General features: G+C 43.9%; 1 protein-coding gene across 2 annotated transcripts in view; it reads right to left on the bottom strand.

Annotated features, from left to right (window-relative positions):
* The window catches only part of SCN8A (sodium voltage-gated channel alpha subunit 8), a 118,293-nt gene that overhangs the window by 57,102 nt on the left and 45,967 nt on the right, over nt 1–15,224 (bottom strand). The window contains exons 10-11 of one of the 2 annotated variants that reach the window (XM_049625488.1): nt 14,238–14,531; nt 2,037–2,399 (exon numbers count right to left, since the gene is read on the bottom strand). In XM_049625488.1, coding sequence (XP_049481445.1) covers nt 2,037–2,399; nt 14,238–14,531 — 657 coding nt within the window. Of the gene's footprint in view, nt 1–2,003; nt 2,400–14,237; nt 14,532–15,224 lie in introns of both variants that reach the window. The other variant, XM_049625487.1, reaches the window with a different exon arrangement.

Raw genomic sequence — 15,224 nt, 5'->3', positions numbered from 1 at the left:
ACAAAAAAGCAAGATGTATGATTTGGCTTAAATATTAAAAAAAAAAAAGCCAGGATATCAGAAATAAATTTGGTTTTTAACATTTGAGTTGCCAGAACTGTACTGTCCATGCTGACACAACCCTCGTTATCTGTTGACACATTACCTTGTTTTTTTCAGATAATGTAACTGTCTAATGACAGACCGTAAATATTTACTTCTAGATATAGAATTAGGGACAATCAAAAATTACATTTAAAGTAAAGATAATCACGTCTATAATATTTATTTTGGCCAACTACCTGGTTTTGGGGGAATTTTGGAACCACTGTTTGTTATTATTATTGTTCCCACCATAATTGATATTAAATAAACAGTTTTCTTGAAGAAAAATGGCCATGTGGCTATACAGAGAAGACACTAAAATGAACTGAGAAATGGAAGATTGAGTTTTCCCTAAGACTCTGGCTCTATCAATAATGAGCTATGTGACCTTAAGGAGCCCAAATTCTCTGAAACTACCCCCCGTCTAAAACCAGGGATAATGAGCTTCACTTTGCCAGCCTTACAGAATTTTTATTCAGAGCAAATTAAATAATGAATGTAAAAGTAATTTGTCACTTCTAAAGAGCTATACAAATGTGTGTGTGTGTGTGTGTGTGTGTGTGTGTGTGTGTAGCACGGGCAGTTATTTTACTATGAAATGAAAAGGCAGGAGAGAAAAGACAGTGTCAAACACATCCTAACTGCTTTTTGAATTTTTATCTGTACGGTCAACAGGCATCCAGAAACATTAAAAACAGATCACTGTGGATAATTCCACTTTGTCCACTTTTCCTCCACACATGCATCATGCTAATTAAAGGACCGGCTGTCTCCGTGCTGTGTTAGAGGAAACTGAAGTGTTAGGACAAGACGGACTGGCATGCCATCTCAAGGAGTCTATGCCAGCTAAGGAAGGACTGAGGGAGGTTAAGGAGTTAGAGGTACAGAGGATTGGGATCGCTGAGGTTATAAGAATTTAAAACTAGAAAGAAGGTATAAACAGCTTAGAATTTAAAGGAGTGTTAGGAGATGGCTTTTCCCAAAGAGGGGAGCCATTATCCAAACCCCTCGACAAGTGATTTTCTGAAGCTATTATATGCAGCTCCTCCAGAGCCTGACATTTGATTACATTTAAAATTCATCTTTTGCTTCCCTTTTTCTTCCTCCCCCATGCACCATGTGTTCTTGCCCCAACCTCCCACTTTCCCCCTCCTTTGATTTCTTTCCATTTCAAATGCTTTTGAATGTCTAGCTCCAGTTCTGCACTGGCTTCCCTAACCTCTCCTTGCCTGGTTCTCCCCGGTGCGAACCTCCTGCTGACAGCATCATGTATGCACATTCCTCTTTGGAAAAATCACACCTCATTCTTACAGAGGAGACTTGGAAAATTATTCTGAACTATATTGCTGTTTTGTTTTGTTTTGTTTTGTTTTTAATAGAAAGATAAAAGCTTTAAATTCCAGGCTGTTTCCCTATAAGGAGAGGACATGGGAGGGAGAGAAGCGATGGTAGTTCCAAACCGGCTCAGACTTGGTCATTGGTGGTGGCAGGATGCCATTCTCATTCCATCCGGGCAGGATCCGCTGGCCAGAGGCATTCAGTCAAAGCAGGTGGGGGGGGGGGGGGGGGCGGGGGAAGGAATACAGGTAGGCTGACAGAGACTTGCAAAGATGGAGAGAAAGAGAAAGAGGTAAAGTAAAGCCAAGAGGGGATGGGGAAGGGCAGTAGTCCGAAACAAGGAGGGAGGGGATGGGTGGGGGGAAACAGAGCAGGGAATAAAGTAAAAGGGAGAAGGAGGGGCGGAAGAGAACAACAGAAACAAAGCAGGTGGGAGAAGACAGAAACGGTGGGGGGCAGTGGGGACAGGAGTCGAGAGAGTGGGGACAGCGCTGGGAGCGAGCGGCCAGACCGGAGAGAAGAGAGGAGGGCGCGGGAAAGACTGCCATGCCTAGCCTCGGTCTATGTGTTTACTTCCTTACACTGTCATCGGTAGCTGCCTTATCTATTTTCACCTCTGGCAGGAGCCGCCCGCCGATGTGGGAGCCGGGGCCGCCGATGAGGGACACCACGCCGTTGCAGTCGACCGTGCTGTTGCGCTTGACGCTGCGCCGCAGGCTGGGGAAGATGCGCGACGAGCGGCTGCCCTGGCTGTAGCCGCTGTAGCCGCTGTAGCTGCTGCGGCGCTCGCGGGCCCGGATCGGGATGAAGAGCGAGTCCCGGCGGCCCTCGCTCTCCTCCACCGTGCTGTGCTCGTCGTCCGCGAACTCGTTCTCCGAGCCCGGGTCGCGGAACCGCCCGGGCCCTCGGAAGCTGAAGATGCTGCTTTTGCTGTTGTGGCGGGAGAGGAACGGCGAGCCCGGGATGCTGAGCAGTGACTGCAGGGGCGGAGAGAGAGAGAGAGACACACACACACAAGAGACGGCGTGAGATGGGAGGCTGACCCCGTACAGGCCCAGCAAGGGCGGTTTGCCTCCCCCTCCTGGCCCTACCCTCGCATTCCTGGTATGAGAGCACACGTGTTTCCAGAGAGCACTTCTGGAGGTTGCGTTTATACCACTGTCCACACCCATAATCACTCACTTCTTGCCCCATACCCTTGAGATGCATCTGGCTTTGAGCAGGTAGCCATACACAAATTCTACTCCTGTTTGCCCATGCATTACAACGATGCTTTTACCCCGTGCTCTATGTAGCTAACCATGGGGAAAGACATCGGTGTGTCTATTTCGCAGTACTATGAGCTCACCTGAAGTGTGCCTTTACTCAAGTTAGACTCCAAGCCACACGTGGCAAAAAGGCGAGAATTTAAAAGTGCTCTATCATTATTAAAAGTGCTATTCTCTCAATGAGTACATGCCCCGGAGATAAGTAGTATGCCAACAATAGTCTTGAAGTAGCTTTTGTTCAGTTGAATATTATGTATGTTTCCTTCTACTCCATTTTAAACTTAAAAGTTTATTTATTTTGAGAGAGAGAAAGAGAGAGAGAGAGAGAGAATGTGAGCAGGGGAGGGGCAGAGAGAGAATCCCAAGCAGGCTCTGTGCTGGGGGGGGGGGGGGGGGGGGGGGGGCGGAGCGGGGGGGGGCAGGTGGGGATTGATTCCATCATCTTTAAAATCATGACCTGAGCCAAAATCAAGAGTCAGGTGCTTAACTGACTGACCCACCTAGGGGCTCTCCTCCTATTCCATTTTAAAGTCAACATTTTTTTTTTTTTTATCACAAGTTTAAATATTTGTAAATTATATAATTCCCAGCGCTGACATTTTGAAATGAAATTTTTATTTACCATTTACAAATTTTTCCTCATTTCTTTTTCTCCTTCATCTCATACTTCCCTTCCATATTCCCTAGAGAATTGTGTGCTAATGCATATTGTTATGCTTTACCGCATTTTACTGATCACCTTTGAATACTTTTCTGCAACAAAAAATTATAAATAACTGTACTTAAAATTTAAAAATTTTCCTGTGATCCTGAGTCTCTAAGAATTTTTAAAAATTCTCCTGGATTGGGGCACCTGGGTGGCTCAGTACATTAAACATCTGACTCTTGATTTCAGCTCAGGTCATGATCTCACAGTTGGTGAATTCGAGCCCAGAGTCCAGCTCTGCTCTGGCACAATGGAGCCTGCTTGGGATTCTTTCTCTCTTTCCCTCTCTCTCTCTCTCTTCTCCTCCCCTCCTAGCATATACTCTCTCCCTCGAAATAAACATAAAAAAATTCTCCTGGATTGATTTTTTATTATAATTCTTATTAATAAAATTGATTGAGATATATAAATATAGGGCGCCTGGGTGGTTCAGCGGTTGAGCATCCAACTTCAGCTCAGGTCATGATCTCGCGGTCCATGGGTTTGAGTCCCATGTCGGACTCTGTGCTGACAGCTCATAAATATACATTTTATAAGTAATTATTAAGCTTAAAAAGGATATTTTATTAAAATGTATCTAATGAGTTTTTAAAATTGGTGTTTTGGGGGTTGAAATATTTGTATTATTTATTACTAGAATCAAACATGGCTCACCATCAACCCTCCCTTCCCTTTCTTTCAACGTTTATTTTTTATTTTTGGGACAGAGAGAGACAGAGCATGAACGGGGGAGGGGCAGAGAGAGGGAGACACAGAATTGGAAACAGGCTCCAGGCTCTGAGCCATCAGCCCAGAGCCTGACGCGGGGCTCGAACTCACGGACTGCGAGATCGTGACCTGGCTGAAGTCGGACGCTTAACCGACTGCGCCACCCAGGCGCCCCACCTCCCTTCCCTTTCTAATATTAGATTTTAAGAGCTCAAAAACCTTATTCACACAAATAGTATCTGGGAACAGAAGAATTTTATTGTAGCAATGTCACTCAATTCTTTGAACTCCTTACAAATTATATGCCAAAATCACATAGTAAGCTATTAGCAAAATTTATCTTAATCAGCTGACAGTCAAATTAGGTAGTCTTTCAACTTTATTGGAAGCAAAGAACTATAAACCAACCAACTTGCCAAATTTGTTACCTAGTTGTTAGAAATATTCCATGTCTTGTTTTCTGAGGATACCAAAAAAGGCTTAAGTTTTTATTAATAATTATATGGGTTACTCTTACAGGGGTTATTCTTTTTCTTAAAGGAACCTTATCTAACCCAAAAGAAAAAGGTGGAATAATCAAAATATCATTACTTTCAATATATCACTGCCAACATTAATTTTTCCAATATTAGTTTTTTAATGAAATAATTTTATCTTATCACATGCCTTCAAGATATTTTCATCAAAACCTTAAAGCCACAGATTTAGCTTGTTTCATTTATAAAAATATCCACTATATGATACAATTAGCAAAGCCAGTCCTTACTGTCAAACCACTTGACCAACTCAGACTTTTTTTTAATTTGAAAATTATGACCTTATTTTTCCATTTTAAAATTAAAAAAAAATTTAATGTTTATCCATTTATTTTTGAGAGAGAGAGCAAGCAGGGGAGGGGCAGAGAAAGAGGGAGACAGAATCCCAAGCAGGCTCCATGCCATCAGCACAGAGCCCAATGCCGGGCTTGAACCCACAGACGTGAGATCATGATCTGAGCCGAAACCAAGAGCCGGACACTTAACCAACTAAGTTTCCTAGGCACCCAGACCTTATTTTTCTTTTTATTTAAAAAAAAAAATTTTTTTTTAACGTTTATTTATTTTTGAGACAGAGAGAGACAGAGCATGAACGGGGGAGGGTCAGAGAGAGGGAGACACAGAATCTGAAACAGGCTCCAGGCTCTGAGCTGTCAGCACAGAGCCCGACGCGGGGCTCAAACTCACGGACCGCGAGATCATGACCTGAGCCGAAGTCGGACGCTTAACCGACTGAGCCACCCAGGCGCCACCTTATTTTTCCTTTTAAATAAATGTAGTAATATATATCCCAGTGACATCCATCCAATTCCTGATTTTAAAACATCTCAACAGCCCTGAGTATAAGACAGATAAATTCAGAAAGTCTTACAATGGATTTAAATTTCCTTGGTTAAAGAAAACTTAAAGACCCAAATATTTTCAATTGTCTCTTTGTTTGGCATCCCCCCTGCCCCTCAATTTTTATACCTCAGGGCAATGTTCTATGCCAAAGGCAGTGCCTTCCTATTGTACATATGATTTTGTTCTAATGAAAAACGGTAAGGTGACAGACACAGAGACAACTGCCTTTGGAAGAGTCTATTAGTCACAGCTCCCACGAGAAGGAGGCATGCCACGCCATGCCATGCCATGCAGGGCCTCCTGGGGAGGTAGCAGGGTCAGTTAGGAGGCAGAAGAGCAAGGGAAAAGCATGGTTCAGAGCCTGGATGGTGGTCTCCCTGGCAGGAACAGGTGAGGCAGAGCAGGCACATCTGAGAAGTCCAGGATTGGGCAGTTTGAATAATTTCAGTAGGCTCTGGGCTACAGGACTGGTCCTAGCTGCCCAATGCCTGGCCCTTGGAGTGATTTCGGGCAGGGGAGACACTGGTGTGGTATATCTTGGCATGTGAGCTTTAAATAAAGTTGGGGATGAGGGTTTGGATTGATCCATTTGCATATGAAAGGCACACTCCCAGGCAAGTTGTTCAGTGTCCAGGAATTAAGCCTGCACTGGGAGGGGCACTCTCTCCCCAGCTAGCAAGGCTCCTAAAATGTCAAAGCATCATAAAATACAGAAAATAAAAACCATAAGTACTACGGTAGGATCCCAAGATTGGATTGAGGGAGGGATGGGAAATATCTTTGAGCTTCCACCCACATGTTCAGTTCAGTGGAACACAGAACTCTGAGGTTCTGTGTTAGATGTTGACAAACAGTGTCTTCGGCGTATGCATCTCCTTGTAAGGCTCACTAGAGAGAAAGAAGGCCAGAACTCTTGGGCTCCTTTGTTAAATCCCATGATCACACTTAATTTCATCAATCCTCCCAGCTTTGACTCTAATTTACTTTTTCCATTTTATCTTTTACCCTTTCCCTTCACAGACCTTACCATTGAGCCACGCTGCTTTCAGGTCTTTATTTTCTATACCTCCAGCTGTGGAGATTCTCTCTACTGTCCATGGTCCAGCCCTTCACCTTCTTCCTCAACAAACTTCCTTCACCCTTCAACAGCATGGAGCCTCTCTTTCACAGTACTTGCGCTCTACTTTTTGCTACAGTTCTTTGTATATATGCTTTTAGCTCTCTCTCTCTCTCTCTCTTTTCAATTTTTAGAGGGAGTGCGCATGCAAATGGGGGAAGGGCAGAGGGAGAGAGGGAGAGAATCTTAAGCAGGCTCCATGCTCAGCATGGAGCCCAATGCGGGGCTCAATCCCATGACCCTGGGTTCACAACCTGAGCCGACATCAAGAGTCGGACACTCCACCGACTGGGCCAACCAGGCGCCCCTAGCTCTTCTTTTTGACGAACTACAAGCTCTTCAGAGGGTCACACTGCCTGATTCATCTTTTCTTGGTGTGCTTTGTACATCGTTAGGTGCAGTGCTTAATTTAATGAACAGGTACTTGGGTTTTATACTGTAAATTAGCCACCCACACCTTAGCATTATCCCACACCTGCACTGGGTCACTGCTTTGCTTCTCATAGCAAGCTTCCCTGGACTAAATCTGTGATTTTGCTCATACTACATGGTACATTAGGTCTCCACATTAGGAAAGAGGTTTCATTTCTTCGACGAATGATCATTAAATACCTATTGTGTACTAAGTGATGTGAATACAGTTGTAAAGAAGACATATAGCATGGTCCCTGTCCTCTCAAACCTTGCAGCCTAGTAGGAAATATATACTACAGGAGATCTATTCTTAACCGGTAGGAAAGTGATAAGATAATGATCAATTTAGTGACCTACAAACACATAGAAATCAGGATCCTGAGACAGTACACACTAAAAGAAAATAATTTATGTCTTACTGTTTAGTTCCCTGTTCCATTCTTGGCAAAAGAGCTGATGGTAATAAATGTGGAAGGGGAGAAGAGAACCCAATATTCAATCCTGCTCCAGCCCATTCTCTAAGGAGATACATCCTGAGGGTAGCCAGCCCAGCCTGTCACCGGTCTCAGTTTCCCTGGGCTAGAGGGTTGCAGTGATGACCCAGGACTCTTGGCTCTATTAACTCCTGGGATCCAGGCTACTTTATGAAATGGGTGGGCCTTACCTTCCTTCTGTTTTCAAAATCTTTCTTGTCCACCAACCAGGAGCTTCACACATCACAGCTCACTAGAAATACTACCTTAGGTCTAGGTGTTTGCTCGGCAGAATGGCTATGGGGTGTTCTCGATTTGAGGAGGTGGCCCTCATATTCCATGGAAAAACTGAGGATTTTAGGGTATCCATGCCAGCTGTCTGTTGGGACCAGGCTTAACAATGACTGGGATCCTTAGGATGTGATAAGTTACTGATTTAAATGTTCTATGTCCATGCCATATTTCACTTTTTCCAGAACTGGACCCACAAAAGTATGGCCAACTCATCTTTGATAAAGTAGGAAAGACTATCCAATGGAAAAAAGACAGTCTCTCTAACAAACGGTGCTGGGAGAACTGGACAGCAACATGCAGAAGGATGAAACTAGACCACTTTCTTACACCATTCACCAAAATAAACTCAAAATGGATAAAGGACCTGAATGTGAGACAGGAAACCATCAAAACCCTAGAGGAGAAAGCAGTGAAAAACAGCTCGTTCTTAAAGTGTGGTCTAGGGACTCCTGGGGGTCCTGTGACCCTCTTAAGGGGGATCAAGAGGTCAAAACTATTTCATAACAATACTAAGATCATATCTTCATCACTTTCATTTTCTCACAAGTATAGAGTGGACTCTGGAAGCATGACAGTTTCACAGTATTTAGACTTTTCTTATGAGCTGTTAGTGATAGTAATGTATGTGATTTTTTTTTTTTTAACGTTTATTTATTTTTGAGACAGAGAGAGACAGAGCATGAATGGGGGGAGGGTCAGAGAGAGAGGGAGACACAGAATCGGAAGCAGGCTCCAGGCTCCGAGCTGTCAGCACAGGGCCCGACACGGGGCTCGAACTCGTGAACCACGAGATCATGACCTGAACCAAAGTCGGACACTTAACCGACTGAGCCACCCAGGCGCCCCTGTATGTGATTTTTAAAACTTGTGTGTGGCAGTACTTGGAAGATGTGTATAACTCAATGAACAGATATTCCCTAAGTGATCAATGCATGATGCTACTAATCACTCATGAGTTAATGATCTATGGTGATAAATACAGCAAAGGATTTTAATGTAACAGACTTACAGTTTCAAATTCTATACTGCAACTAATCACTGAAAAAACAATAATTGCGCTGAGTTTTGGAATAGCATTAAAGATGAATATTCATAATTATCTGAAAAGGCTTTTAAATTTTCCACCCTTTTTTTGTCATTTTTAAAAAATGTTTATCTTTGAGAGAGTGAGTGAGAAGGGGAAGGACAGAGAGAGAGGGGCACAGAGGGCCCGAAGCAGACTCCAGGCTCCGTGCTGACAACAGAGAGACCAACATGGGGCTCGAACCTATGAACTGTGAGATCATAACCTGAGCTGAAGTCAGACACTTAACTGACTGAACTACGCTGGCACCCCTATTCCTCCCTTTTCTTTTTCTTTTTTTCTTTTTTGTTTAATTTTTTTTAACATTTATTTATTATTGAGAGACAGAGAGAGAGCATGAGCATGGGAGGGGCAGAGAGAGGGGAGACACAGAATCTGAAGGAGGTTCCAGGCTCTGAGCTATCAGCACAGAGCCTGACGCGGGGCTAGAACTCACAGACAGTGAGATCCTGACCTGAGCCGAAGTCAGACACTCAACCGACTGAGTCACCCAGGTGCCCCATCCATCCCTTTTCTAATTACATTCGTATGAAACTAGATTTCCTTCAAATATGTCAACCCCCCAGATTTTTTTAACATATCCTTTTTTTTAATGTTTATGTATTTCTGAGAGAGAGAGAGAGAGAGAGAGAGGTGTGTGTGTGTGTGTGTGTGTGTGTGTGTGTGTGTGTGAGTGGGGGAGGGGCAAAGAAGGGGAGACACACAATCAGAAGCAGGCTCCAGGCTCCAAACTGTCAGCACAGAGCCTGACAGGGAGCTCAAACCCATGAACTGTGAGATCATGACCTGAGCTGAAGTTGGATGTGCAACCCATTGAGCCACCCAGGCGCCCCTATTTTTTTTTTAAGTAATCTCTACACCCAGTGTAGGACTGGAACTCACAACCCCAAGATCAAGAGTCACATGCTCTATCAATTGAGCCAGCCAGGCGCCCCTATCATTATTATTATTTTTTTATTTATTATTATTTTTTTTAAATGTTTATTTATTTCTGAGAGAGAGAGTGAGACAAAGCGTGAGTGGGGGAGGGCCAGAAAGAGGGAGACACAGAATCGGAAGCAGGCTCCAGGCTCCGAGCTGTCAGCACAGAGCCCGACGCGGGGCTCGAACTCATGGACTGTGAGATCATGACCTGAGCCGAAGTCGGATGCCCAACCGACTGAGCCACCCAGGCGCCCCCCTATCATTATTATTTTTAGGTAAATCAGTAAATAAACATGCTTAATATTTTTAAAGTTCTTAATTTAATAGTAATTATTAAATTACATATTGTAGGTATTTAATTATTAAATTTCTTAATTTCTAATATAGATTAAAAGCACACTTAAAAAAAGCACTTTGAGGTCTTCAATTTTTAAGAATATTAAGGGAGCCTAGGGGCAGCTGGGTGGCTCAGTCAGTTAAGCATCCAACTCTTGATTTCAGCTCAGGTCAATCACTTCTCAACCTTTTGGCTAAGATCAAGTGTAGCTCAGGTCAAGATCCTGGGGTCTAAGATTGAGCCAGGTATGGGGTTCCACACTGGGCATAGAGTCTGCTTAGGATTTTATTCTCTCCCTCTCCCTCTATCCCTCACTCTTTCTCTCTCTCTAAAAAAAAAAAAAAAAAAAAAAAGAATATCAAGGGGTCTTAAGACCAAAAAGCTTGAGGAATACTGTAATAGAAAAATTAAAACACTGTGCATAATTGAACTCAACTTAATATTTATAAACTGTCCTAAGCCATAAAACCAGAGCAGTAATTTTATAGAGAAATGAGTAGGAGATTGGGTGGGCAGATGTCTTAAGGGCTCTCTACAGATCTGGCAACACAGGAAACTGAACTGAAGCCATGTTCACTGGTGAGCCAACAGAAGAGATGACCATGGATGTGTGGAGGTGAGTGGGGAGGGAGTGGCTGCACACGGTCATGTACAGGAATACAAGCTCTGTGGTCCAAAGGACCTGGTTCAAATCTTGACTGAAACACCTACTAGCCATATAACCTTAGATAAGTTAACGACTCTAGGCCTCAGTTTTAGTCTTTCTTCCAGATAAAATCAGAGAAACCGCAGAAGAGTCCTGGGACAAAGAATATTACTTCCATGTAGGGTTTCTAAGCAAGTCTTGGCAGACAGCCACGGCCTCTAGGAATCTACAATTTTTTTTCAGATGGGGAAATTAGAGGAAGTGAACATTTTCATGCAAAGCAGGACATTTCAGAAGCCCAGTTTTATTTTTTGAGCTAGGGAGCAATCAGTGCAACTCTGCTAAAGCCAATAGATTAATCAGAGACCATTCAATAACAGCACTAAGGTATTCATTAACCAGCTCAGTGATGGCTCTCAAGACAAGGGTTGGATTACAATGAAGCTGCAATCATACTTTTCCCCAAAAGAGGCAGAACTAGGAGAAAGGTGAGGTGAAGGTGAGACAGAGATGGCTCTAGGCCACAAAGAAGTCCCAGAAGGGGTGAAATCAGATTTATAAAAGTCCCCCATTCATCTGTCCAACAAATATCTGAACACTAGCCATATGCATGCCTTGCCTTTAGCACTTTATCTAAGAGATGAAAGAATAGTAGGAGTAAAAAGCAACACATAAAGAGATACGTAGGAAACATAATGGAAAGATAAAATGGTAATCCCCACTGAGGTGTGGAGTCGGGGAGGGTTGGGAAGATTTTTTGAGAGAAGGATGTGAAGAGGAAGTATGATGTGGACACTGAGAGCAAGAAAAATAGAGCATCTTAGAGAGGGGGTTCCTGGAGCAAATCTGAGGGTAGGAAACAAACCTCGTAGATGAGAAGCATCTAGTAGTTCATTCTGGCCTAAGTGCAGGGCGGCTGACAGGGCACAGTGACTGGGATTGAAAAGGCCAGGAGCGGGGAGCACTATAATTTCCAACTAGGGGCTGGCACTTGGTTGGTAAATAGATTGAATCTGTTTAGGGTAATTTCCTCTCCTATTCTTTGTAATAACTATTCTACACTGTCAATATTTTCTTTAAACACCCCTCTCATTTCTTTAAACTCAACCTCTTGGGGCGCCTGGGTGGCTCAATTGGTTAAGCATCTGACTCTTGATCTCGGCTCAGGTCATGATCTCCTGGGTCCAGGTCATGATCTCACGGTTCACAGGTTCGTGCCCCAAGTCGGGTTCCGTGCTGAGAGTGCCCCTCTCTCTGCCCCTCCCCTGTTTGTGCGCATACTCTCTCTTGAAAATAAATAAACTTTAAACTCAACCTCTCATTCCCTTCAATAGGACTTTGAATTTCCTACATTACTGCAAACTACAGACATTCCAGTGTCATCTTCTTCAACTTCCTACTCCCTATCTACAAACTTATCCACACCCGCATGTCCTGACATTTTCGGGTAAAAGGTAGCCCCTTCCTGTTAGAGACTCTATCTAGTTTCACATCTTCCAAGACTATGCTCCAGTTTCTTTTCTATTCGACTCCATTTTCGACCTCTACTTCCCCTTCTTCTGGGCTCCCCCACTGCAGATTATAAAAAATACTTACCTTCCACCCATATCTTTCAAGAAGCTTTTATGAGATGTCTACACTCATCGTCTCCAGTTCTCACTTAATATGGCATCCATCCTTACCCTGGACTGAAGTGTGTCTTTAAAGTGCTCAGTGACTTATATTGCCAAATCCAGTGCTTATTTCCAATTCTGATCTCATGAAGCATTTCTGTTAACTTTCAATCCATTGACCACTCGCCTGCTTTCTCCAATCTTTGTGCTCTCCTCGTTTCACTGAACTGGTTCTCTCAGCACCTCTCATGACTGTTCATTTGTTTTTCTTCATGAGCTTCATCTGCGATGCCCATGAACATGAGAGATGGAGCCCCTAGCCCACTGTTCCTTCACCTGACACAACCTCTTTGAGTACCTCATCAAGTCTCACGGTTCCAGTCACCAGGTCTCGGCTCAGGACCTCTTCCCAAAGACGTCATTTGATTATCTGTGTGTCTAAAAGACCTCTCTACTTGGTTATAGGGTGTCCAAGCTGGAACATACTTTTCTTCCCCACCTGGAATGTCCTTTCTTCTGCCCTATTACTCCCTCATCAATACACACACACACACACACATTACCTAATTCCTGTTTATCCTTTATTAACCTTCCCGAGAAAGTCTTTGCCAAACCTCCAGGTTGCGGTACATCCCGTGACCTCTAAAACATTCCAACCTATTTCAATTACGGAAAAACATGGAACCATCCATGGTATTATAGAAATAAGTTTTGGTGGCCACTCCACTACACTGTTAAGTTCCTTAGGAGAGGGACAGTGTTTTAATCACCGTGAATCTCTGGGAGTCAGCATAATCCCTGATGCATGGTAGGCACTCCATAACTGCTTGGTGGTGAATAATGAGAGCTCTGTTTTAGGAAGTGCTCTGTTGACAGTATATACAACATAAAGGAGAGGGAGAATGATCAGAGGAAACAAACCCGCAGTGGATATAACTGAGGTAGAACAGACTAATACACGTGAACTAAGATACAGTTAATAGGATGGGAAGCGGGGGATGGACACGAGAGATTCTGCTGTGATCAAGTGAATAGGACTGGCAGAGGCTGAACTGGGAGGGGAGAGGTGTTAGGGAGAGGCACAATGGTCACCTCTCGGAAACAAGCAAAGACACAGGGTACGCTGCCAGAAGACCAGTAACTGTCATCTATTTCATACCGGACTTTCTAGCATTTCCTTAAAATTGGGAATTTAATGGCCTCAGGATTGGATTTTGGTGGTGTTCTTCGAAATCCAAAAATAGGTGTTATGTGGTGGTATTTATAGTAATAGAATGCTCAGTAATTACCCGTAAGTCCTCTCCTCTCTCTTTCTCTTAGTTTCCCCATTTATCAAAGTTGGGTACAACTGGAGGCTTTTAACCTACCATAGGCTAATTTATCAGCATGACATTATATATCTAGAATAATTAATTACTAGAATTTGCCACACTTAAATAAGGTGACCTAGAGTTTCAGGACTCTTTTTTTCTTTAACCTACAATTACATGCAATTCTTAAACAGAGATGTTTGAAAGCTAAATTCTGATGTTCCAACGTTTAAGGAGAGGGGTAGAATGGAAGGCCTACTGGTGTGAAAGGGACTTTACGGCTGCAGTAAGGCTGCCAGAGGTGATCACACGGTCCTAGGGCTGGCCCAGAGCAGAGAGGGGAGGGCAGGACTGGAGCAGAGGACAGCCCTAACACGCCCACAATGCTCCCTCTAGAGGATAGTACGGACCATGGAGAGACAGGCCTGAGGACGCAGGGGAGGGGCTGGAAAATGTAGAGCAAAAGGGGGTAATGTGAGAATCAAGTGAGATTAGGAAAAGGAGATTTCTTAGGCTTATTTGACCCAGTGCAAATAGTTTACCTGATTCATGATGGAAAACTTCCTTCCTATTCTGTTGTCTGGCAGCCGAAAGCCCTTCCTCCTCATCCCGTCTTCCGACTCTGACTTAAAGACCTTTTCAGGATCCCCTTTTTCCTCTCCTTCAGAGAGCTCCTTCTGCTTCCTCTTCTTTCTCCTGTTACGTCTTTCTTTGGCGCTCTTGGAGCTGAGTTTGGATACTTCAGAGGAGCTCCGAGGAGAGCCTACCCCTTCTTCACCTTCTTCCTCTATGGCATCTTCTGAGACCGTGCCGGCGGAGGTGGCCATCGCTGCCGCCTGGAGGGGGGAGCCACAGTGACAGGCCAGTCAGAAGCGGTTAACTGGAGCTGCAAGGAGCCAAGCAATCAGGGCAGTTCATTTCCTTTCCCACGGATAGGGGAAGCAGGGAAAAAGGAGGAGGGCGAACCAGCCTGGAGAGGAGACTGCGGCCAGGACTTGGCTATCTCCATTTTCTGGTTGATCTGTATTGTGGCACCCAGCCACACACACTGTGGCACACACTGTGTAATCAGAGCAGAACCCAGGGGGAAGAACTCAGGGATTTATTCTCTGAAGTATCTCTGACAAGAAAGTGGCCGCCTTCTTGGTACCAAAAGATTTCTTCTGGACAACTCTGAAAATGAATGCTAAGAAACCAAATTATACACATTATGGGCCCAACGGTGTAAAAACGCATGTATGTTTGGACAAGAATCAGAAAGCAAAGCGTTAGGGTGGTGGGATCACTGGACTGGTTTTCAAATTTTATTTTACTCTTTTACCTGTATCTTCTTTCCAATTGCAACCAATATTTTCATGATCGCAGAGAATGTATGAAGGAGATCCTACTGATGGCCTCAACAAAAAGGCTATGCTTATAGGAAGCACTCTATGTACTGCTCTGGCCACTTGCTTCCCCCGCCCAGCCACCCTAGCAGTTGAACACTAAACAGCTGAGAAATTCAAGTAGAGATCATATTAACAAACTAT

The sequence above is a fragment of the Panthera uncia genome, chromosome B4, assembly GCF_023721935.1.
Source record: "Panthera uncia isolate 11264 chromosome B4, Puncia_PCG_1.0, whole genome shotgun sequence".
NCBI classification, from domain to species: Eukaryota; Metazoa; Chordata; class Mammalia; order Carnivora; family Felidae; genus Panthera; species Panthera uncia.
This window is presented reverse-complemented; position numbering and strand designations above follow the sequence as displayed.